Source organism: Pristis pectinata, chromosome 24, assembly GCF_009764475.1.
Source record: "Pristis pectinata isolate sPriPec2 chromosome 24, sPriPec2.1.pri, whole genome shotgun sequence".
NCBI lineage: Eukaryota > Metazoa > Chordata > Chondrichthyes > Rhinopristiformes > Pristidae > Pristis > Pristis pectinata.
In genome coordinates this window covers 15,576,755-15,600,781 of record NC_067428.1, presented here as the reverse complement: position 1 = coordinate 15,600,781, position 24,027 = coordinate 15,576,755, and the positions used below count along the sequence as shown (strand labels likewise).

At 44.1% G+C, this 24,027-nt stretch overlaps 1 protein-coding gene across 1 annotated transcript; it reads left to right on the top strand.

The window, feature by feature from the left end:
- Positions 1 to 159: 159 nt before the first annotated feature.
- LOC127582441 (ras-related protein Rab-3A) lies at positions 160 to 24,009 on the top strand. The gene is made up of 5 exons (XM_052037700.1): positions 160 to 226; positions 10,783 to 11,010; positions 12,924 to 13,042; positions 15,117 to 15,241; positions 17,282 to 24,009. The coding sequence occupies exons 2-5, from the start codon at positions 10,783 to 10,785 to the stop codon at positions 17,470 to 17,472; spliced, it is 663 nt and encodes a 220-aa protein (XP_051893660.1). The 5' UTR covers positions 160 to 226; the 3' UTR covers positions 17,473 to 24,009.
- Positions 24,010 to 24,027: the final 18 nt, after the last annotated feature.

The following is a 24,027-nucleotide window of genomic DNA, read 5'->3' as shown; positions in this document are numbered from 1 at the left end:
GTAAATAAAAATAAAAAATGGGTAATAAAACACATCTTAGGCAAGTGACTGTGGATTTCTAGCTTTCTATTGGTTGCTTCCGATGTCAATCACGTCCAGGGCACCCTGCCCTTCCCTCCCAGCTCCATCCTGGGTGTGACGTCCGTTGGAACTGTCAATCAGCCGCGGTGCTGCTGCAGGTCTTGCAGTGTTTGTGGAGACCTGCACTGAGGCAAACGCTTTAAAGGTAAGGGTTAAGTCGGACTGGAGCTGAAAGCTGCTGAACATTAGATTGCATAAGGCGTGTTGTTAGATATAATCTAATTATTCATTCTTATTATTGCAACAATTTTTGCAAAAAAATTATAACCTTCATTTGACATAGGATGTCGTGGAGTTGGGGCAGATGAAGGGGGCGGGGTGGGGCGGAACGAGCGTATTGAAATATTAAAGCTTATGTCAATTAAATGATTCCTCTACAATGTCCAAGGTCTTTTTGCTAATGGCGGGTAACAGCTACTCCTGGAACTGATGATGATCTTTGGTCCATTCATTCTTGAGCTGCTGTCATTCCTACAGTTATGTCTATCATCGCGGCCGCTGTCAACGAAGGCTTAACCAAACTGACAGCAGATATCTAGCCGTGTTCATATGCATCAGAAAGCGGCACCCATTGGTGCTGAGGCTATAATTAGTCCTGACCATCGCCCTGTGCCTCCTCGCTGCAGTAAGGCTGAATGGGTTGATGGAGGCAACCGAGTCATTTCTCGTTAATACATCAATACATTGTTGCAGATATTAACAATAAAATAACGTACAAGGTGTCCAATGGGATGCATGTCGAATGTATCCCAGGCAGTAAATACAGCATATCTTCACTGGAATCAAACCACAAGTATGGTTAGAAAATGGTTACGAGTTTGCATTTTTCCTTTCCGATAGAGGGCAAGCGACCTCCAGCTGGAGTGCAGCGCTGTCTGCTGGAGGAACTGGTTCCACAGTTTATTTATAAATTGTCCAATAGAGGGCACAAGGCTGGTTGGTATGGTAGAGTGTTTGTGTACTGCGGATCTACTGGGCCAAGTCATTGGCCATTAGGGGGCACCCAGCTGTCAATAACTGGGCTACAAATAAACGAGGGCAAAAAAAAATCAATGCCATTTTGTACGCTTAAGTGATCTTGGATAATTTGCTGTTCTTAATGTATTAATTGCAATAGCCATATCAGACTTTTGTATTTGTGACAAACCATACCCTCCAGTCTGTACCATGGTGTGCTATAGCAATGGACTTGTACCCACTAATATTGCATCCCACCATTACACAGTGACAAACCTGTACCATCCAGTACTGTCTCCCAGTGTCATATAGCAACACATCTGTACCAACCAGAACTGTACCTGAATGTTGTACAGTGACAGATCTATACCAGCCAGTGCTCCAGTGTTACGTGATGACAAATCAACTCAGCTGGGGCAGCATTTTCCCACCTTGTTTTGTGGTCATTAGTGGGCAAATTGGCTGCCATGTTTTGTGTGTTACAACAGTGACTATGCCTAGAAGACAGTTGGATTCAAATTAGCTGGGGCATGCATTTGCAAAGAGTGTTCATCTTAGACTGTTCCTTGAGGTTGAGGATGACTTTCACCATGCTGGTTCTGTGTGGCCTGAGGTGGGTGATGAGGGCATTATGCAGACAGTATCACAGATGGGGCAGGAGGTTCTTGATGGAGCGAATGGTTGGGTGGTGAGCTCCTTCTGCCTTTATCATTGGGCTTCTGAGTACTTACAGCAAAGAGACTCAAGGTCATCCTGAAGCTCCTTCTCCATTTTGAGCAGTCATGTGCAAGGGAATTCTGTGAGTCAGTGAGTATTTTCCAGGTTTACAAGGAGGTTTTGAGAACATCCTTGAATCATTTCCTCTACCCAGCTAGTAATTTTTTGCTGTGATGAGATTTGAGTAGAATGACTGTTTCCAGAATATGATGTTGGGCTCTGAAGCTGGGTGAGTGTAATTAGAGCACTGATATTAGGATGTTGCCTTGGGAGAGCACACCAACATTGGTTCACTTATCCTGCCAGATATGGAGGATTTTGTTGAGGCAGCATCAATGGTATCTCATTAGTGCATTGAGGGACCTGCTTATGTCTCTGATGTGTACAGGATATCAGGCTCTCTACTAACTGGTACACATGTGTTTGAAGTCTTGATCTGTGTGTACTCTTTTCAACATTCAAAGGGAGTGTTGGTGCACTGAAGGAGACGGTGAAATTCATTATTGACACCTGCCTTTGCTGAGTGGTAGCCCCTGAAGTTTGGGAAATGGTTCTAGGGTCTTATCATGGACCTTTTAGTCAGTGGGTGGCATTGTGCAGCAGGGACAGGATGGTAGAGGCCCTTTATTATGAGGATGTTTAAGTCAAAGTCTGTTTTCTTGCACAGTAGTGAATGAGTGAACATTGGCCTCAGAAAGAGTGCATATGTTGGTGTCACCTGCTTACTGCAGCTTAATGAGGTTGGGCTGAGCCAGTTTCTGGAGTGGAGGTGACGCAATTTGAACAGTTTCCCTCTATCCTGCAGATTAGCCACAGTCTAGCAGAAAGCTTGTTGGAGGTGAGATGCAATTATTCAGTGAGAAAATTTGAGAAAAGTGTTAGGGTGCTGACGCAGCCTTGGTTGACACCTGTCTGCGCTGATATTGGGTCTGTTGTGGACTTCTTGAACTTGTGGCATGCATGTAATCATATCGTGAATGTAGGGTGGAGATGAATTTGATATGAACAATCCTCAGTCCCTCTCAGATGCCAGAGTCCTACTTCAAAAAAGGCCATGCACAGTGGTGGTGATGTTCCGTTCATTTTTTCTTGCAGTTGTCCTACTTATCCATTGTGCCTCTCCCATTTTGTGATTCAGGGAGCAGCTCTTTGGCCTTTAGGAGGAGGTGGTTGAGGAGGACCCTTGCAATGACTTTCCCCGTGGCAAACAGCAGAAAGACCTCTCTGTAATTAACACAATTGGATTTGTCTCCTATCTTGAAGATGGTCATGATTACAGATGAGGTCCCTGACGTATGGGCTGAAGAGGGTGTGGATTTGTGAATGTCGTTCCTCTCTGCTAAGATTTACAACTTCAGCAGCCATACTGACTGCTCTGGAGACCTTGTTGTCTTTCAGTTAGCATATGGCCTTTCCAATTTCTCTTTGACCTGGTGTGATGGCAAGACTGCACCAGATAGTTTGCAGTGGAATGGAGTCGAGGACTTTTAGTTAGCACTGATGGCTCTCTGTCCTTGATCCGCTCTCCCTTCTTGGCCATAAGTGGGGTGCGTCTCCAAACGCTTGTTATAGACGGAGCAAAAGCAAAAACTGCATGAAAAACTCAACAGGTCGGGCGGAATCTGTGGAAAGAAAAACAGTCAACATTTTGGGTCTGTGACCCTTCATCAGAACCAGCACAGATGGCCTTGGCAGGGGTGAAGAATCTGTCGAGGCCTTCAGGCAGAGCCTACTAAGGTATGGTGGAGTTTTTAATCCTAGAACTTGCATTTGTGGTTAACTAGCTCCTGTATTGCCTGATTATTCTCATCAGACTGGTGTCAGTGAAGCCAAAAGTCACTTAGCATGATGGACTTCATGGTAACCCAAGTGCTTTAAACAGAATTCTGTAAGTAGGAACAGGAAGAGACCATGCGGCATATCGAACCTGCCTGATGTTTAACCTACCAGTTCTGAGCTGTGCTGTGATTGTCCTTTTATATCCTTTAAAACCTTTACCTAATAAAACTGAATTTGATCCTGGTTTTGTCATTTTTATTTCTCAACTGCTTTTGGGAGAGAACATTGCAGATTTTTTTCTGCACTTTGTGTGAACACGTTCTGGTTTGGAACAGAAGATTGTAAATGCAAGCCCCACTCCAGAAACAACTGAGAGGGCACTGCGCCATCGATGGTGCTGTCCTGATGAAACTAACCAAAGGGTCTGTCTGCTCACTCAGGGGGCATACAAAGGGGTACTGCCCTATTTTGAAGAAGACTGGGAGAGTTCTTCTTTGTGTCCTGGAAAATATTTATCCCTCATCCAACACTGCTTTTTAAAAAAAAAATAAGATTATCTGAACATTATCACAGTACTATTTTTGGGATCTTGCTGTGCATAAATTATTTGCCCATTTTTACTGCAGTCCCCAAACTATAAAGTGTGCTGGGGCATCTTTAGGTTGTGATGGTCAATATAGATGCACCAGTCCTCCTTTCCTTGTGCATCTTACTGTATCCCAACTGGCTTGAAGGGGTTCCTGATACCCATCATGGGGTCACCTTAATGGTGGGGACCAACCTCAAATGGGCCTCCCCATCCTTGCAGAAGGTGTCTGATCCTTTTTGGTGTAACAGGTAAGCTCCCTATTCTGACATCCAATTGCACAATGCCACATCCATCGTCCATCCCTCATGAATTCTCCCTTTCCATTCCCTTTTTTGTGTTTCCCACCCCCCCCCACCCCCCCCCACATTACTTTCCCTAAGTAGCATTTTTCACCTGTGAACCTAATGCATTATGAAGGTTAGTTCCCAACCCAGTCCTGTGCTCCTCCTCGTCAGTGCATTTCCCACTGTGACCACAGGGTTAGGAGCAGAAGGGGGTCTTCTGATTGACATCTGTAAAGATTCGCCACAAACTGGCTTGTCTTGGAAGGAACTAGATTTGGGGTCATCCGGTCATCTTTCTTTCTCCTGGTTAAACCAGTGCAAATACATACGTGATGGAAGTGCAGAATTCCCAGTGGATTGCACTCTCCTTGATCGCTCTTGTTATGTAGAATCCCGATGATTGTGGTGAAAGCAATTGATGGTGGCCAGCTATGGGTATCCATGGTAACCTCATGTGACACATTTCAACGGCACATGCTGATTTGTGATGTAGCGTATCTGTGAACACAGCACTGGCTCCTTTGGTTATGATAGGTTGCCCTGGTATCCATGGTGAAATCTCATTCTCATGCAGAGTTGTGAAGGTACTTGCTGCCACCCATGGTGCAGCTGTTAAATCATTGTTGGGTTGACTCATGGTTTAGTCTTATCTTGTATCAACATTGGCTCACACCACAATTGCAACTTGTAGGAACGGTGGGAGGAGGGAGAGCACAGGCATTCTTAAAGGATGAAGGAATATGACTGGACTTCCTCATCTTGCATTTCTATAGCACCTTTCACGGTGTCTGTACCTAAGTCAGTGTAATGTAGAAGCATTAGGTTGATTTCTGGGGCAAGAGGCTCATTCTATGAAGGGAGCTTAAGTAAAATTGGCCCATGTTTAGAAGCTGATCTCATTATGATGTAGAAGATTGTGAGGAGGGTTGACATTGTAGACTCTGAGAGGCCATCTTATCTGCCTGGAGACTCCAGAATTCTGTTTCTAGGCTTAGCAAAAAGTTGGCTGTTTTGAATGGAAATCTCTTCACTGGGGACGTGAATCCTTGAAATTCGCTATGAAATGGAGGGGCTCAGTCACTGATATATTCAAGGCTGATATTGATAAGATAGTTGGACATGAAGGAAATTAGGCCACATAGTGATCAGGCAGGAAAGTCATAAGATCACAGAGCTTTATAGCACAGAGCTGGGCCCTTCAGCCCACCAAGTCTGTGCCAGCCGTTAATCACCCACTTGTACAAATCTTGCATTAGAATCATTTTTTTGTTCTCTCTATATTCTCATCAACTCCTGCAGATTCTACTGCTCACCTATACACTAGGGGGGATTGACAATGGCCAATTAATCTACCGATTTACCCATGCAGTCACAGGGAAAACATGCAAACTCCACACAGACAGCACCAGAGGTCAGGATTGAACCCGGGTCTCTGGCACTGTGAGGCAGCAGCTCTACCAGCTATGCCACTATGTCACTGATAGTGTTGAGGCACGCAGTCAGCCATAATCTTATTGAATGTTGGAACAGGTTTGAGCAGATGAGTGAGTTACTCTTGTGCTCTTAAGACTTTTGCATGGTCCAGATAAGTAATGTTGAAATGTAATCACTCTAACTTACATAGACTTCTACTGCACAGAAGCAGAGCATAAGACCCAACATATACAAGCCCCACCTGAGTCTCCTCCCATCTTATTTCATCTCACTCCATCTCTACAGCTTTCTAATCTTATCTCCCGATGAATGAATCTAGTTTCCTCTTAATTATGATGATGCCAGTTGTCTTTACTATTCCTAGTGGGAACATCTTACACATCCTTACCCCACTTTGCTCTAAGAAATTGCAATTGCTCTCCCCTTTTGGATTATTAGTGACTCTATTGTGTGTCACCAATGTCTCAGTGAGTTGAGCTGTCGCCTCTGAGGCAAGGTTGGGGGTTCAAGTCCTGATTCAGAGACCAGCACAAAAGCAGAACTGAAGGTGCCACTTTTTTGAATATGATGTTAGACCGAGGCCCTACCAGGTGGATAAAAAAATCCTTTCAGTATTTTGAAGCAAATTTGGGAGGTTGGACAATAATAAACCCCAGTTTTACTGATGTGGATGAGAAGCAAAATCATCTACTCTTCCAAGCAGTGTTTGGAAGTATACTGCAGTATCTTCATCACTCGGTCAAAATCCACAAACTTCCTCCCCAGCAGCACTGTCTGAGTTGCTTGAGGGATAAATATTAGCCAAGGAACTGAGGAAGAGTAAATGCGAGCACTAGTAGTGAAGTCTGAGGCCTACAGAGAAAGGTATGATACCAAGCCTGAGAGGATACGAGGGAAGCTTCGCATTTGGAAGACTGAAGTTCATAGAAGGAAGGGAAGAAGCAGGAGAGAGTGGTGGATTGTTAGTGGGAGGGTGGTGTGTGGTTGGGCTAAAGTTCCCTACTATCATGTCCAGGAGTACCATCAGCAACACTGGCTTGATTGCAGCACAATGGGATATACCATTTTCCAAAAGGGCAAGGCACCAACTTCCATGTTGAGTTTCATCACTTGAGGGCTGCTTGGTGGGTGGGGGGGGGGGCACGGGGAGGGGAAGATATGGATATGAGGGGCTTTAATCCTTAGACATTTTAGAAAGCGGTCAAGGCCTACCAAGCTCCTTTCATTCACGCACCTTGTTAGATGTGGCTCAGTGGGTCTCAGTATTACCTCTGACTCAGAAGTTTTGGGTTCAAATTCCACTCCTCAGTCACAGAAGTCCGGACTGTCAGTCCATTGTAGTGGTGAGGGAGTGCTGCACTGTCAGAGGTGCCATCTTCCAGATACGATGTTAAACTGAGGCTCCATCAGCAGTCACAGGTGGCCGTAAAAGATTTCACGACCACTGTTTGAAGAAGACCAGGAGAAGTCACTGCTGTACCCTGTGGCCAATGTTTATTCCTCCCTACCTATATCATCAAAAGAGATAATCTGGTCGTTATCACAATGCTAATTGTGGGAGCTTGCTGTGCACAAACTGGCTGCTGCATTTCCAAACTTACCACTGCTCCTGTTTCTTACATTAGAGTTGGGTTAGTGTTGTACAGCGCGGAAACAAATCCTTTGGTCCACGGTGTTCACACTGGCTATCAAATATCTATCCAGGCTACTCCCATTTTCCAGTACTTGGCCCATTGCCTTCACTACCCTGGTGCTTCAAGTGCTCATCTGAATGCTTCCTAAATGTTGTGGGATGTTGTGTTCCTTGGCTGTGAAGTACTTTGGGACGTCCTAAAGTTGTGAAATGTGCTTTTGAAACAGATATTTTTGTTTTTCTCTCTGGCAATGTTCTCAATCTCTTCAGTAATTCATCAAATTGTTTTTCACCCTGAGGTGTGCTAACATATTCCACAAGTTTGACTAACACCCCAGCCAAATACTTCACTGCCTCTCATGTTATTTGCTCTTTTTGAACGTAGCCCTCACCAGAGATTTTGCAACTTCTGGGTTTGACAATTCCAGTTCTCCCTGAGTTGGTCAGCCTGCCTTCTCCCAGCTTCTCCAGAACAATATTGCCCATGTCCTAATTTTAGCCCATCACTTTTGTGTCTACTGACCCATGCTGCTCCCAGTCCAGCTATGCCTACATTTTAAAATCCCTACGTGGTCTCTCTTCCAGCCATCCTTCCCAAGATCTCTCTGTACCTTCCGCCTGCACATCCCTGACCTTAGTCACTCAGCTGTTGGTGGCTATGCCTTCAAGTTGCCTGAGACCCACACTCTGGAATTTCCTTCCCAAATGTTCCTGTCCCTCTCTTCTCTTTTAAGATGCTCCAGGGGTTTAGTCACATCATAATAATTCCTTTATATTCCACAGTGTTAAATTTTGATATGTTAACAGTGCTCTGAAGAGCTGGGAGCTGTTTTCCTTGTTAAAGCTGCTGTATTAATGTAGATTTTAGCTCTGCAGTGATGAAACCCCTGTTTACGTTTACATTTATTTTGACATGGCAGGCAGTACAGGTATTGACTTTCCATCCCCAATTGTGCCTGCACTGAGGACACAGTTCAGAGTCAACCGCCTGACTTTAACACCTAAGAGCATTTGGAGCAGAAGTGGCAGAGAGCTGAGGGAGGCCATAGAGTTGCTAACCCCTCAGGATTACGTCGGTGTCTCCAGTAACCAAGGAAGAGTTCCAAGCAACACCCAGGAGAAATGTCCTGGAGGTGGGATGGAGGACAGTGGTTGAGAAGATGAGGCTTGGTACTTTTGTCTCCGTCTGAAGGTTGTGGGTTTAAATCCCATTCCGAAGAATGGAGTTCAAAAATCCAGGCTGATGCTCCAGTGCAGTACTGAGGGACTGCTGCTTTGTTGGAGAGACAATACTAACAGAATACCGCTGTCAGAGAGGAAGTATTAAGGACTGCCACACTGGACGAAAGGCAGTGCTGAGAGAGTGCTACACTGCAGTGTTTGAGGGAATGCTGCAGTCCCAGAGACAGCTTGGTGTAAAGGCAATACCAAGAGAATGCCGCCTTTTGTGAATACATTATTAAATGAGGCCCTGTCAGCTCTCTCAGCTGGATGTAAAAGATCCCATTACTGAGAGAAGAGCAGTTTTCTCCTGGAATCTAGAGCAAAATGGGATACAGTTGCATAGTAGTTAAGTTCCATGATTGGATACCAGAATAAGAAGCTTCTCCCAATGAAGGTGGCCGTGAAATTGCCCATCTGATTCACTGAGGTACTTCAGGAAAGGCAATGTCGCCCTTACCCAGTATGTGATTCTAGGTCCATCAATGTGATTGACTCTTAACTGAAATAGTGTCTCTGCTCAGGGGTGCAAGAGGCTTGGACAAACATATTAATCTCAACAACAATGTCCATTTCCTGTAAACAATGAATAAAAATCTCCTAAAATCTTTATTTTAAATTCTGATTTTTTTTTTGTAGATTCAGTGGTAGTTTTTAGGCAGGAAGGAGAAAAAAATTGGAGGGATATTGGGCAAGCGGAGGGGATGGGATGGTGAGACTAAGTGGATCCCTTTGAAAGATCTGGCATATGCTCGTTGGGCCAAATGCTCAACTTGTAGATGGTTGTTTAATTGACAGTCAAGAATCATTCAACTGGATAACAAATAGGCTGCCTGTTTTCCAGCTGGTGGGTATAAGGCAGTCATCATAGGATGACTGAATATCTCGGGGAACTGAGGGAAGCTGGACAGTAGGACCTGGGTCATAGGTCAAATGATGAAGTGTCCCAAGTTGGGAATCTGTCTGGAAATTCTGTTGAGGAAGCCTGAAGCAGAAAGGGGAGAATGCGAGTTGAGGATTAGCAGCAAGTTATGTGGATTGCTTTATTTACGCTGGCTTTCTGGTGGGGCAGTGAGCGAGCAGCTTCCTCTAAGTGCACAAGGAGAGCCTTGCAGTGTCCTGACCTCTGCCAAGCAACCCCATCACCCCAGGAAAGGAAAAAGGACAGGGTGAGAGGAAGGAGTTTGGCGATTCAGTGACTTCAAACCAGTGCAGGCTATTAGCCTGTTTCTATGTCATATATCCCATATAATGCTGTTTTCAGGATCTTGCTGGGTGCAATTAGGCTACTACATTTGGTTCCATGTTCACAATTGGTACATGAATGTCTTGGAGAAAACTCAGAAAGGTTTGCAAAGCTACACGATAAAAGTTGTTCTATAGAACCATAGAACAGTACAGCACAATACAGGCCCTTCGGCCCACAATGATGCGCAGACCTTTAAACCTCGCCTAAGAATATCTAACCCCTTCCTCCCACATATCCCTCTATTTTAAATTCTCCCATATGCTTATCTGGCAATCTCTTGAATTTGACCAATGTACCTGCCTCCACCACCACCCCAGGCAGCGCATTCCATGCCCCAGCCTCTCTCTGGGTAAAAAAAACCTTCCTCTGATATCTCCCTTGAACTTCCCACCCATTACTTTAAAGCCATGCCCTCTTGTATTGAGCATTGATACCCTGGGAAAGAGGCGCTGGCTGTCTATCTATTCCTCTTAATATTTTATACTCCTCTATCATGTCTCCTCTCATCCTCCTCCTCTCCAAAGAGTAAAGCCCTAGCTCCCTTAGTCTCTCCTCATAATGCATAGTCTCTAAACCTGGCAGCATCCTGGTAAATCTCCTCTGCACCCTTTCCAACGCCTCCACATCCTTCCTATAATGAGGCGACCAGAACTGGACACGGTACTCTAAGTGTGGTCTAACCAGAGTTTTGTAGAGCTGCATCATCACCTCGCGGCTCTTAAGTTCAATCCCATGATTTATGAATGCTAACAACGCATAAGCTTTCTTAACTACCCTATCCACCTGTGTTCCATTAACTTTATCCTGTGATTAATGAGATTAATTCTGCTTTGTGTAGATGGCTTCGGCTACGGATCCACGTTTCGGGCAGAAGGAGTCCTCTGATCAGAATTTTGACTACATGTTCAAGATTCTGATCATCGGGAACAGCAGTGTTGGGAAAACCTCGTTCCTGTTCCGATATGCTGATGATTCTTTCACTCCGGCATTTGTCAGTACGGTTGGGATCGACTTCAAAGTGAAGACCATATACAGGAATGAAAAGCGGATCAAGCTGCAGATCTGGGTAAGTCGCGGTGACTCGACCCAAAACGTCGACTGTTTATTTCCCTACATGGATGCTGCCTGACCTACTGAGTTCCTCCAGCATTTTGCATGTGTTGCTTCAGATTCCAGCATCTGCAGAATCTCTTGTGACTCTAGTTCTGTTCCTATTGTAAACCTACATGGCCCAGATCACACCAGTGGGATAGCTGATTTAAATTCTGCTGGTTCTCGGTGAAATTAGTTCAGAGTACAGCAGAACTCTGATAATCCGGTACACCTGGGGACTTGGGTGCTACTTGAGATTTTCTAACCCATTGGATGTTAGTCCTATTAATATTCCATCGCAATTTAAATTCATGGTTTTTTAAATCTTGCACAGTAGAAAATTATATTTTCCAGTTAACCTGATAACTTTAAAGGGAACACGGAGCATGGGAATCAGCACCCAGAGCCACACTATTCAGGATTACTGAACAGTTGGATTGTAGATTATCAGATTTTGACTGGAATCATTTCAAGTCCCATTTCAAGCTGACATTCCAGTACAATACTGAGGGAGTATTGATCTGTTGGTTATGCCCTCTTGTGGATGAGATTTTGAAATTGCCTTGTTAAGTGGGCATATGATCTTGGGACACTCTTTTGAAGAAGAGAAGGACAATTCTTCCTAGTGTCCTGGCCATTATTTTGTATATTTACCCCCTGCTCTATATCATTATAAATTATTTAGTCAATATTAGTTGTTTTCTGTTTGTTGGGGGATGGTTTGTTGTCCATAAGTTAGTTGCCATACTTCATATGATACAAGGAGCAAACTTCAAAAAGGACTTAATTGACTGTGAAGTGCTTTGGAATGTCCTAAAATGATGTGAATGGTGCAGTGTGAATGTAACTCTCCATTCAAAGGTGGCAGTAAATTGTGAGTGTCCCTGGGAGGCTGTAAAATGGGCATGATGTTGACATGTATAGATGGAGAAGTGCAGCAATGATCTTTACATTGAGTCATGCCCCCACTTGAATTTGACCTAGATACAGCTGAATATGCAGGATAAAACCTTGGTGGAGTATTTAATTCTCCAGACTCCCTGGATGATGGTTTCCAATTGAAAGGATTGTGAGCACCAGCTGAGTACCTGTTTATCGTTTCTATATATCATGATATGTGCTGTGAAGATCACCCTCGATACAGGACAAATGGGGAAGTGGGGAGAGGGAGGTTCATCAAAGTCTCTCTATGGCCTTACTCCTCCCTATCACCCACCACCCTGCAACTCTGAAGTTCTTGGTGCTCCTCCAATTCTGGACACAGCTATTTCCCCAATTCCTCTACCCTAGCATCGATGGCCTTTCCCAGTCTCAGGAATTGTCTTCCTTTACCTCTGCCCCTTACTTCCCTCTTTCCTATTTTAAATCCTGTCTCTCTGACCAGAGCTTCAGTCACCTGTCCAAGTGCTTCCTTATGGGGCTCAGAGTCAGATTCTCTCAAATAGGATCTGCTGTGAAGCACCTTGATGGTTCACTCAAATCTTGTCGAAAACAAGTATCATTTGAATCAGAAGTGATCTATAAAATGTATAAGATTACTTGAGGACTTGACAAAGTAAATCCTGAAAAGATGTTTCCCCTCATAGGGGAATCAAGAACTGGAACTAAAATAAGAGATCGACCAGTTCAGAGAGCTGAGGAGACATTTCTTCTCTCAGCCAGTCATGAATCTTTAGAATTCCTACTGCAAAGGCTGAATCATTGAATATATTCAAGCTGAGATCAAGAGATTTTTGATCCTTTGGGGCTATGAGAACAGGTAATAAAGTTGAGTAGAGGCCAAGATCACAAAATTTGCTAATGTATGGAGTGTAACTGTAATTTTGTTTAGTGTGTTTCAATCCCATGGCATGTTCAGCAAACATTCTACCCTTTCGTTTTCTGCAGGACACAGCTGGTCAGGAGCGGTACCGAACCATCACCACAGCTTACTACCGTGGCGCCATGGGCTTCATCCTGATGTATGACATTACCAACGAAGAATCCTTCAATGCTGTCCAGGACTGGTAAGTAATCTGTGGATGTCTGACAAGGAAGAGCTTTGGAAACCCAGAATGACACAGTGCACATCTGTGCTTGCTCTTTAAACAAGCTCTCCCACCCTCTTCTCCACTTCACAACCTTTGCATTTTCCCTTCTAGAATTCATCCAGTTTCTTTTTGAAATCTGCAGAGGCTTGGAATCTGAAATAAAATCAGAAAATGCTGGAAGCACTCAGCAGGTCAGGCAGCATCTGTGGAGAGAGGAACAGTTAATGATTTAGGTTGGTGATCTTTCATCAAAGGGTTCCTGTTGAATCTCTTTCCCCCACCCATTCCTGCAATGTTGGAACTCACTGAGTAAATCATTTCCCCTCCTCTCTCTTCTGGGTCTTTTGCTGAACCTCTTCAGTCGTACCTCTCTGGTTGGTGACTCTTCAGCCTCATTCACTTCATGATTTTCAACATCTCAATGGATGATGGTTAAGATGCTTGGTTGTGGGAAGGTGGTGAGCTGCCTGGAGGAACACATGGCCATTGTGATTCCGGATGTTGGGGATTCCAGATGTTGGGAATTCCAGTTACGGAAAAAGGTTAAGGAAGCTGGGTTGTTTTCTGTGGACAGGTGCGGACTTTGAGGGGATCTAACTAAATAATTTCAAACTTGTGAATGGAATTTTATTTTATAAATTGGTTCATGCAACAAAAGTGTGTACCTTGGTCAAATGTTTAAGAATGAATGATTTAAAAGTAACGAGGGAGATTCCATTGGAATTTTTCATGACTGAGTGCAACAGCCATAAAAACTGATAGGAAAAGGTATCAAACTGGACAATGGCACTGTAACTAGGGCAGAGTCAATTAGATGTGTTTCTGAAGAGAGAAGGACTCAAGGGCCCAAGTATCATGCTAGGGTTGGAGGGATGGGGAACAGAAAGTGGGAAGGGGGTAGATGGAAAGATGGAGGATGATTAGGTTGAGGGTTGGGGGAGAAGGTGGGTGAGTGGGTACCATGGAAATGGAGACACTCTGGAGTGGGTCTTTGTATTAAGGAAAAATACCCTTTTCCAAATAGAAGAAATTAAACGCATTGGTAACCATTCTGTAATTGAACATCCTCGTGGGAATGTTGCTGACCTCTGTAAAGTTGCTTTAGTTGTGTCATTTTTATTTATGCTGTTATGGGATGTGTGATTTGCTGGCAAAGCCAGCATCAATTACCCATCTCTAATTGCCTTTGAGAAGGTGCACAACCTTCTTGAATTGCTACACTCCATGTGGCAAAGATGTTCCCACAGAACATTAAAAAATATAGTCAGGAATAGGCCATTCATCCCTTGTGTCTGCTCTGCCATTCATTAAGATCGTAGGTGATCTGTCATCTCAACATCACATTTTTACAGTAACCCCATATCCCTTGATGCCCTTAATATTTAAAAATCTGTCAATTTCTTCTTGAATAGGCATAGCGACTGAGCCCCTAAAGTGCTGTTAAATCAGAAGTTCCAGGCAATAATGACGAGACTGTGATATATTTTCAAGTCAGGATGTTGTGCATGAAGGGGAACCTGCAGGTGGTGGTATTCCCTGGTTCCTGCTCTTTAGCTGGCTGAGTCTGTATATTTGGGAGTTGCTGTTGAAGCCTTGGTGAGGTGTTGCAGTGCATTTTTATTGATTGTACACATTACAGCACTGGTACACCGATTGGTGGAAGGTATGAATGTGTAAGGTGGTGAATGGTGTGCAAATCAACCTGCTTTGCCCTGGATGGCATTGAGCTTGAGTGTTGTTGGCAAATGGAGAATATTCCTTAAAGCTTCTGAATATTACCTTGTAGATGGCAGAAAGATTTTATCAGGAGGGGAATCATTCACTGCAGAATATTCAGCCTCAAAGCTGCAGTATTTATGTGGGTGATCCAGTAGGTTTCAGGTCAATATCACATCCCCATTTGTGGGGTCTTCCTGACTGCAAATTATCTGTCAACTATTGGTGGTAGGGAGTCAGCAGTAATAATGCTGTTGAAGAGACTTTTCCTGCAAGACTCTTGCTATTTTCATTCCTCGGGTATGTTAAATGCATCAGTTTCTGTTCCTCGCAGGTCGACACAGATTAAGACCTACTCATGGGACAATGCCCAGGTTTTGCTGGTTGGGAACAAATGTGACATGGAAGATGAACGTGTGGTACTAGCAGAGGGAGGAAAGCAGTTGGCTGATCATCTAGGTAAGATTGCTGGTACTGGTCTAAAGCTGTTGCTTTAGTTACTGAGCACAGTTCTGGTCTCATCCTACCGCTGCCACCTACAATAATAGTTCACAATTAATAGAGCTTTTAAACGTCCTGAAGAACATCAGAGCTGTGGTTAAGCAGAGTCCAACACTAAGTAACATAAAGACACATGAGGGTAGATGAACAAATGTTTGGTCAAGGAGGTAAGTTTAAAGTGATTGTTTGCAAGGGGAGTTTCGGAGTTTAGGGTCCAGATAAGAGTAGAGTGGTTCAAGAAAGCTGCTGATGGTGGAGTGTTGAATCTAGGTCTGCTGAGGGGGCCAGAGATGGAGGGGGACTGAGATCTTGGATGGGTGCTGGGCCAGAGCAGGTTATGGAAATATGTAAGGGCAGGGCTTAGTGGGATTTGGAAATAAGGATGAAAATTTTACAAAGTGCTGCCGGACCGGGAACGAGCATAGGTCAGTGAGTGGGGCTGAAGCAAAGGTGTCTCCAGGTTTAAGAAGTTTAAGCTATGAAGAAAGTGGGTGAGGGAAGATTTTGAGATGGTCCAACTGGATTTTCAAGAACACTAACAAAATTAATTTAGCCAAATAGTTCTCTGTGTTGGATGCTACAAATTCCTTTGGACACAAGATCTTCAATGTTTAGAGTTGGACGGACTCAAGAAAAAAAGACCCATTTATGAAGAGTGTGTGAGAGGGACCAAGAGTCAACTGTATGCTTTTCTACAAAGGTTGATACAAGTCTAATAAAGGGTGGAAGTCAGCTGGTGCTCAAGAGTGAGGTTACATTGCAAAGACAGGTTACATAAACATGGCTTGTACACTTTGAGGAGGGAAAACTAGGCAGTAATATCATTGGGTTTGGTAAATGATGAAAGGCTCTGCTAGGGTCAGCAGAGAGGCACTGATGGAATGGGCCCAGAGCAGGGGAATGTGTCTTAAAATTAGAGCCAGGCTGTTAGTGAAACATGGATTTCTTTGTGTTGAGTACTGGAGATCTGACCTCTCTCCTCCCAAAGGCTATGAATCAAAATGAGTTTCCAAGACTCTGTGACAGATCTTTTTGGGAGTAGTGTATCGAAGGATATGAAGCCACGGAGGGTAAAAGGAACAGAGACACTGGTCAGCTTTGATCTAATTGGTTGGGAGATAAAACTTGAGGTCTGAATAGCTTCCTTCTATTCTCAAGTGTTCCAAGGAAAGAAGGTGAGAAAGTGTGTGGGGGATAGGGATGGAGAGTCAGATTTAATTGTCTCTTTTGCAGTCTACGAGTCTACATCCTATGCTGAGCTCTGGATGCTGGGAGGAGCAGAGCTGACTGAACCAGAGCACCTTAAATCACACCTGTTTATCCATCTTTCAATTCCAGGGACCTTTGTGTTGCAGGTTACCAGGCAAGCTTTGAATGATGCACCTGTGGAAGTTCTGTGGTGACTCCAGATCTTCCTATGTATCACTCAAGTAGCTATTCAGCCAGTCAAACCTGACCACTATAGCCAAAACCCGGGATCTTACAGCATTTACTGGAAAGTGATTAAAAACAGAAAGCCTCTCTGTACCAAGCCTGAATGTCTGAGTTCAGATGCAGCACCCCTGAAAGTTCTGGGTTCAAGTCCTACTCCAGAGGCTTAAGCACAAAAATCCAATGCAGCACTATCAGGGGGCTAACTTTCAGATGAGTCATTAAACCAAGACCCTGTCTGCTTTATAAGATGGATGTAAATGAAATTCCATGGCACTATTGCAAGAAGCAGCAGTTATCCCCAAACTCATCCCACTAAAAGCAGATTATTTGGATATCACATCCCCATTTGTGGGATCTTCCTGACTGCAAATTATCAGCTGCATTTCCTACACTACTACACTTGAACTTGCCTGACATTGGGACATCCTAAGATGACAAAGGAGTTCAAGTTTATTTATTCATTCCCTCTGTTTCTTACCCGGAAGGTGTAACTTTTGATCTTTTATCTTCAGTCACTGGATCAAGCTGTGTAACCTTTGCTTTTGTTAAATCGTTTGCTTCCAGGGTTTGAGTTTTTTGAAGCCAGTGCAAAAGACAACATCAACGTCAAGCAAACATTTGAGCGTCTGGTGGACATCATCTGCGAGAAGATGTCGGAGAGCTTGGACGCGGCTGACCCCGCAGTTACTGGGGCGAAGCAAGGTACACAGCTGAACGAGCAGCCTGCCCCTCCACACCAGGACTGCGGCTGCTAAATACCTCCCAGGAAATGGTCCCAACACCTCCTTTATTTATTTTACCCTCTCTCTCACTTTTTCTCTCCCTCCCTCCATCCTGTCCTGCCCTCCTACCGCTCCCTTCAAATACAAGGCAGACAAGCAGGCTCCCCTACGGACAAAGCAACCTGCAGGCCTGAGAATGCCTCCCTCCCAAAGTGATGCCTGGAGTAGGGTGTTGTGTGGATGGGATGTGCAGGTTATGGAGGGTAGAAAACTCAGCCAGACTATTGATGCATTACTCACTCCCCACTTCCCAGTCTCTTGTAATGATGACGCTCAATATGGCATTTGTGACAATCATCATTTGGTTTACATGCAGTTGGTCTGAAAGCCATCTGCTTCCCCATCCCTCCCTGGGTTAGTTCCTGCATATATTGTCACCTGAGAAGGGAGGTTCGGTATTTTTGCAGTGAATATTTGACCTTTAGGTTTATACGTGAATTATTCCCATGTGAAAATATTAGTTCTTGTGCCATCTCTGATGCAGCTTACAACTGCGTGTGTGTGTGTGTGTGTGTGCGTGCGTGCGTGTATGTGTGTGTGTCTTTTTTTTCAGATGTGCACACGTGCGCATGGAATTATTCCAATTCTCCACTCTAGTTGTCAGGGTCTACAAGGCACTGAGGGAGTGGGGTCTGCATCGTTGACTCCGCAGTGATTGCGTGGGCCTTTGTACAGCAGTGACATGAGGCTCGCTCTGATCGATCCCTCAGTCTACATGCACCCTGACTGTTATTCGTCGCATTAGCCAGCCCAAGTGTCACCTTTACCAGCCAAAGCCACGCTGCATTTCCCCACGTGTCGGCATGGGCCTCCCTGTGCACAACCATCAAGGTCATGTAAAATGCAGCAAGCAAGCTCTGGGGCTCATTTCCAGACGAGTAGAAAGGAAAGAGGTGCTGTATTAAACTGGTTGAACCACACTCAGAGCAGCAAACAATACTAGACTCCATAACACACATAGCACTGGAGAAGGTGAAAAAGGAACCATGAGGATATACAGAGGGAAGATGTGCAAGGTGAGATTGCATTCTCTGGTAAAGGGGCTGAGGGTATGACAGAGATATTTAGGATTAAGAAAGACTGATACTTCCCCGTGTTGCTTTGGAGCAAGAATTCATTAAAATAAGACCATCATTAATAAATCCAATAAGGAGTTTCTTTCCTCAGAGAAAAAGGAGAACTCGCTCTGATAGGGAAGGGTTGAGGTGAACACTGGAGAAGGATTTAAGGGGAAGCTGAACAAACACAGACAGGAGAGAGGAGATGAAGGAAATGCTGATGAAGAAATGCGCCTTGAGGTACGTATATGTTCCTTCTCTCAGAGGGTAGTGAAGCTTTGAAATTCTCTACCCCAGAGAGTTATGGAGGCTAGATCATTAGAAGTATTTAATGTGGAGGTAGGTACATTTTTGAAAACTCAGGGGTTTGAGGGCCATGGGGATCTGGCACAGAGGAGGATGTGAGCCCCGATCATATTGAATGGTGGGGCAAGCGTGAGGCGGCCAGGTGGCTTACTGCTGCTCTGATTTGCGATGGCCTTTGTATCCTGTTGCCTTTTGTGACCTGAGAATTTGTACCCTGGATGTGGAGTGACTGGGCAGGCAGACCTTTGGCACCCATCCTCTCGTTGTCCTTGGAACAAGCAGAGTGATTTCAGAATCTGGCTTCACTTGTTAAACAAAATCTTTGAAAGTTGGCCCCAATAAAAGAGATGATGACGCTCTCAGATTGGCATAAAAATCCTGGATAGAATGGAAGTAGAGAGGATATTTCCATTAGTTAGGTGAGTCTAGGATCCGAGGGCACAGCTTCAGAATAAAGGGACGTCTGTTTAAAACTGAGATGAGGAGGAATTTCTTCAGGCAGAGAGTGGCGAATCTGTGAAATTCATTGCCACAGAAGACTGGAGCCCAAGGCATTGGGTGTATTTAAGGCGGAAGTTGATAGATTCTTGATTGGTAAGGGAGGTCAAGGGTTATAGGGAGAAGGCGGGAGAATGGGGTTGAGAAAAAAAATCAGCCATGATTGGTGGAGCAGACTCGATGGGCTAAATGGCCTAATTCTGCTCCTGTACCTTATGGTCTTGTCTTAAATTCGAACTGGTTGATTATTGTCCTCTGGGTAAGCAAACCACACAGGGTCTATATGTAACTCCAGTTCCTCACCAACAGTGGTCGCATCTAACTGCCCTCTAATATGACCAAGCGACTCCTTGTTATATCAAACTACCTCATAGCAAGGTGGGAGTAAAGACTGCAGCTTAAGAATGGCATGGCTCACCAGAGCCTTCTCAGGGTAACTAGGGATAGACAATAAATGCCACTCTTGTTGGTGACAACCACATTCTGAGCAAGTTGAATCATTCTTTTTTACTGCTGATTAGCAGAGAGAGCAAGTCTGGGAGAAGGTCCAAAAGTATCCCATTCCACTACCAGAACTCTCTAGATTTGTTCAGATGTAATTAGTCAACAATTCATGGAAGTAGCCGTCACAGCAAAAAGGCCCTTTAGATCATGTTTGTAGTGCACACCCATGACCTGTGTTGCAGTTATTTGCCAAGGTACTTTGACAGCATCTCACAAACCTGTAACCCTACTGTCTTGAGGGACAGGGGCAGTGGGTGCATGGGAACACCACCACTTGCAGATTCCCCTCCAAGTCGTACAGCATCCTGACTTGGAAATGTATCACCATTCCTTCAGTCTTGCTGGGTCTAAATCTTGGAACTCTCCACTAATAACACTGTGGGAGCACCTTGATCAAAAGAACTGCTGCAGTCCCAAGAAAGTGCTTATCGCCACCTTCTCAGGGGCATTTAGGGAAGGGCAATAGATGCTGGTCTTCACCAATGCCCAGCATCCCATAGCTGAATTCAAAAAGAGCCTCTGTCTTTCAATAGCAAGAGACTGTTAAAAAAGCATAATGTGATGATTATTTTCATTAATTTATTAATAAATAAGGACTGAAATGAAACAGAAAATGCTGGAGTTATTCAGTCTGTCAGAAAGTCATCTGTGGAGAGAGAAGAACAGTTAGCATTTCAGATTGATGACTTCCCATCAGAACTAGAGTGATTGAACGAATACAGCTATGATGGTGTAGTGGTTACATTATTGAACGAATCCATCTCCATGGATGTAATAATTACTTGCCACAATCTCAGCACTATTACTGCTGGTAATGCTTTTTGCATTCCTCACTCTATACTGCTGTTGTTTAGGGGCAATGGATATGGCTAAGTGGGTGATGATGTTAAAGATGATGGACTCCATCTTATTTGCTTTGGCTCCATAGATTGGAAGCCAAGGTTGCATTGTCAAGCAGTCACATTTCTCCCTGACGTCATCGATATCCAGATCTTCAACCCTTCCCACCATCCACTTCCCAGCCCTCTATTCTCTTTTGTTCCAATTTCCTCCTTTTGTTCTGTGGCCATGAGTGTTGGGGAGACATTCAGCTTTTCAAGATTCTGAGGACAGTATTAACCCTAACCCTGTCCTCACTATGCCCACCTGAATCTCAACCGCCATTGCCTCCCCCTCTTTACCATCCTCTCCGTCTCAGCCCCCATCTGACTGAATGCCCGGGCGTGGGTTCAAATCCTGGAAATTCCTACTCAGCAGCACTATGGGAGCTAATTCACCACATGGAGAGCAGCAGTTCTCGAAAGCAGCTCACCGTCACCTTCGAGGCAGTAAGGGATGGAATGGAAATGCTCCAACAATGGCCACCTCCAATGCATAGGTTGGACTCATTGTAGTGACAAACCCATCCAGTTTATTCACACCCTTTGGAGAAAATCCTTGAGACTGACCTTACCCAGTTTGGACCTATGTGACTCACACTGATAGGGGATCAGTTCAGAAAGGAGGAGGTCTTCTGCCACATTAGGGTGACCAGGTGATGGACATTAAATGGTGGCCTGCAGCCAGCATCCACATCCTGAGAGTGACCTTTAACAAAGGATAATAACCCTCTCGGCTGGCAGTCTATTGGCCTGTGATTGACCTATTTTTACCTTTGGTTGTGGGGGAGGGATGCAAGGAGGTGCCTAGCGTGCCACACCTTGCAAAAAAAAATAGGGAAAATAGACCTAAAGCTCAGTATATGGTCATCCTTTTTGTATATAAAGTGTAAATAGCCAGGATATTGGTTAGTGTGCACCAGTATTGTGTAGTTACTGTGTTAATGTCTCAGAAAAATGATGCAGCATTCTAACAGCTTGTTGTGGCTTCCTCTTTTAAAGTGTTTGTACCTCTGTACTTCTCATTTTCTTAACAAACCACTCCCCACAACTTTATTGAAAAGCAATATAGACATTTTGAAATGGACTTCACGTAAAGTGTGTGCGTGTGTGTATGTTTAAAACAATCTTTCAGCAACCCCAAATGAATATTTTTGTTCTTGCTCAATAGGGATAAGATTTGTGTTGTTGCTTATGCATCTAACATTTCCACAATTTTAGGAGGCTTACGTGCTTTTTTAATTTGAAACTTTGTTTACGAAAGCATTTCCAGGACAAATCCATAAATTTAGAGTTACTTATGCAAAGAAAGGCTAGGCATCCAGTCCTGGTAGAGAATATAAAGGCCTGATTTTATGGTACAAGATGTCGTGGTCTCACTGCAATGAGGAGCTAGGTTGCGATGATATGTGACATGAAGCCCTTTACAATGCACTGGCACATGGAGGGAAGTGTGAATGTTAGATGGGAGAGAGAGCCTGGTTGCTTCTCATTAAAATATCCTTTCAGTTCTCTATTCTGGAGTTCTGCTCAGGTCAAGGAGTTGGAATGAAGGTCTTTCACTCCAAACATTATTCAATAATTACTCTGTATCTAACCTCTGCCCTCCTTGCCCTAGTAGTGTTTGATGGAACAGTGTAGAGAGGGGCTTTGCTCTGTACCTAACCAGTGCTGTGCCTGACGTACGTGGGCTGTCCATTCACAGAACCAGCACTGCTGATACACTGAAAATGTAATACCTTGATATTTGTCTTTGGCATATTTATTATACTGGTTGTGTGTTTGGCACTGATTGTTGTAACCAGACTTGGACCTAAAATCACACTCTTTCAGTGAGGGTAAGCTATGTCAGTGCAGCCTGTGATCCCCGCCTCCTTCAACTTTTGTCCCCAAGAATGTGGTTCCAGTTAATTTTAAACATGAGAAATCTTCTTGCAACTTTAGCTGGCTGAATTGTTGATGGCAAATAGTCCTCGAACCAGCTCCGCCTAACATAATTCCAACAATTCATTGCTGCTGTGCAGCCCAGTAACATGTGTTAATTGAAGATGGGCTGAGGGAGTGGTGTTGCTGATTAATGTGTGTGCAAATTATAGTTGGTGAAGGGACAGATTGGAGCAGGTTGTGCCAATATATCTATATGTTATTATCAAGGTCTTATTCACTACCCCCTCCAGCCTCGACCATTGTAGACTTTATGTTTCTAACAGGTCTCATTTGAGGCGATAATGTTTTAGATGAACAGAGGATAATAAGCTTCACAGGACATGGCAGTTGTAATGTAGGCTGAGAAGTGAGTGGACACATTGAGTAGTGGAGGTGTGAAAGATTTTCTTTGATCCATGTTTGGGATTGGGAAGTGTTGATGTCATTCTCTCCATTGGTCGACTTAAGGAAGGGATAGAGTCTGATGGGGAAGAGTTTCTATGGGCTGTGGGTGGAGAGTTAGTAGATGGGTAGAGTCCATGATGGAGACAATGTCCTTGGGTTGTGGGTGGGTAAGATCTGTAAAGGGGAGAGTGTCCATGTGCTGTAGGAGGTGCAGAGGCAGGATTGTTTGGGATAAGCCCATGATGGGTACAGTAGTTGTGGGAAGGCCCTTCTCTGCGCATACCCACCCCACCCCAGCCCCACTGTCATCTAGTTTTAAACATGGAATAAAAAGTGACGAATTTGCAGAAAATGTCTTTAATCTACTGGATCTATCTGGATTTTGGAGAGGGGAGGGGAACAATTTGGATGGTGGGCTATGGGCCTTCAGGGTTTAGGTCTGTTGTCGTGGTAAAATGAGAGGAATTCTGTTTCTTTCCCACTTGGTCTAGAGTTACTTGAGATCCTTGATGTGTGCAAAGTAAAAATTACTCCCATTTTCTGGTCAGCTCTCAAGCCTGGTTCAGGGAACAATCCTGATCAGGATAATACCTTGACAAACTTAAAGCTCGCGACACAGATACGGCCAGTTGTGACCATTCCTTCTCGATCACCAGATGTTTTCTTCAATTCATTTCTTCTGCTTAATGAAGCACATAGCTGTAGAAATCTGCAGACCATCTCCCTGCCCGTTCTCAGTTTGTGAAATGTGCTAGTTCTCCAAAATATGGACTTTCTGTGGGTGTTGGTCAATATCAAAGATTTATTTCAAAGAAACAAAAAGTCAAGAAATTATATTTAAAGTGTCAAAAACCTAGGCTATGAATGATTCTCAGTTTATGTATTAAGAACTTCTGTTGTGTAAAATATTAAAAATCCACTAAAATTATCTTAAACTAATGTGTCTTGTCTTG

What these genes read in the sequence shown, in the direction of transcription:
- LOC127582441 (XM_052037700.1), top strand. Translation starts at nt 10,783, where the DNA reads ATGGCTTCGGCTACGGATCCACGTTTCGGGCAGAAGGAGTCCTCTGAT. An exon ending in GGATCAAGCTGCAGATCTGG is followed by an intron (nt 11,011 to 12,923) that starts GTAAGTCGCGGT and finishes CGTTTTCTGCAG; the next exon opens with GACACAGCTGGTCAGGAGCG. An exon ending in GCAGTTGGCTGATCATCTAG is followed by an intron (nt 15,242 to 17,281) that starts GTAAGATTGCTG and finishes GTTTGCTTCCAG; the next exon opens with GGTTTGAGTTTTTTGAAGCC.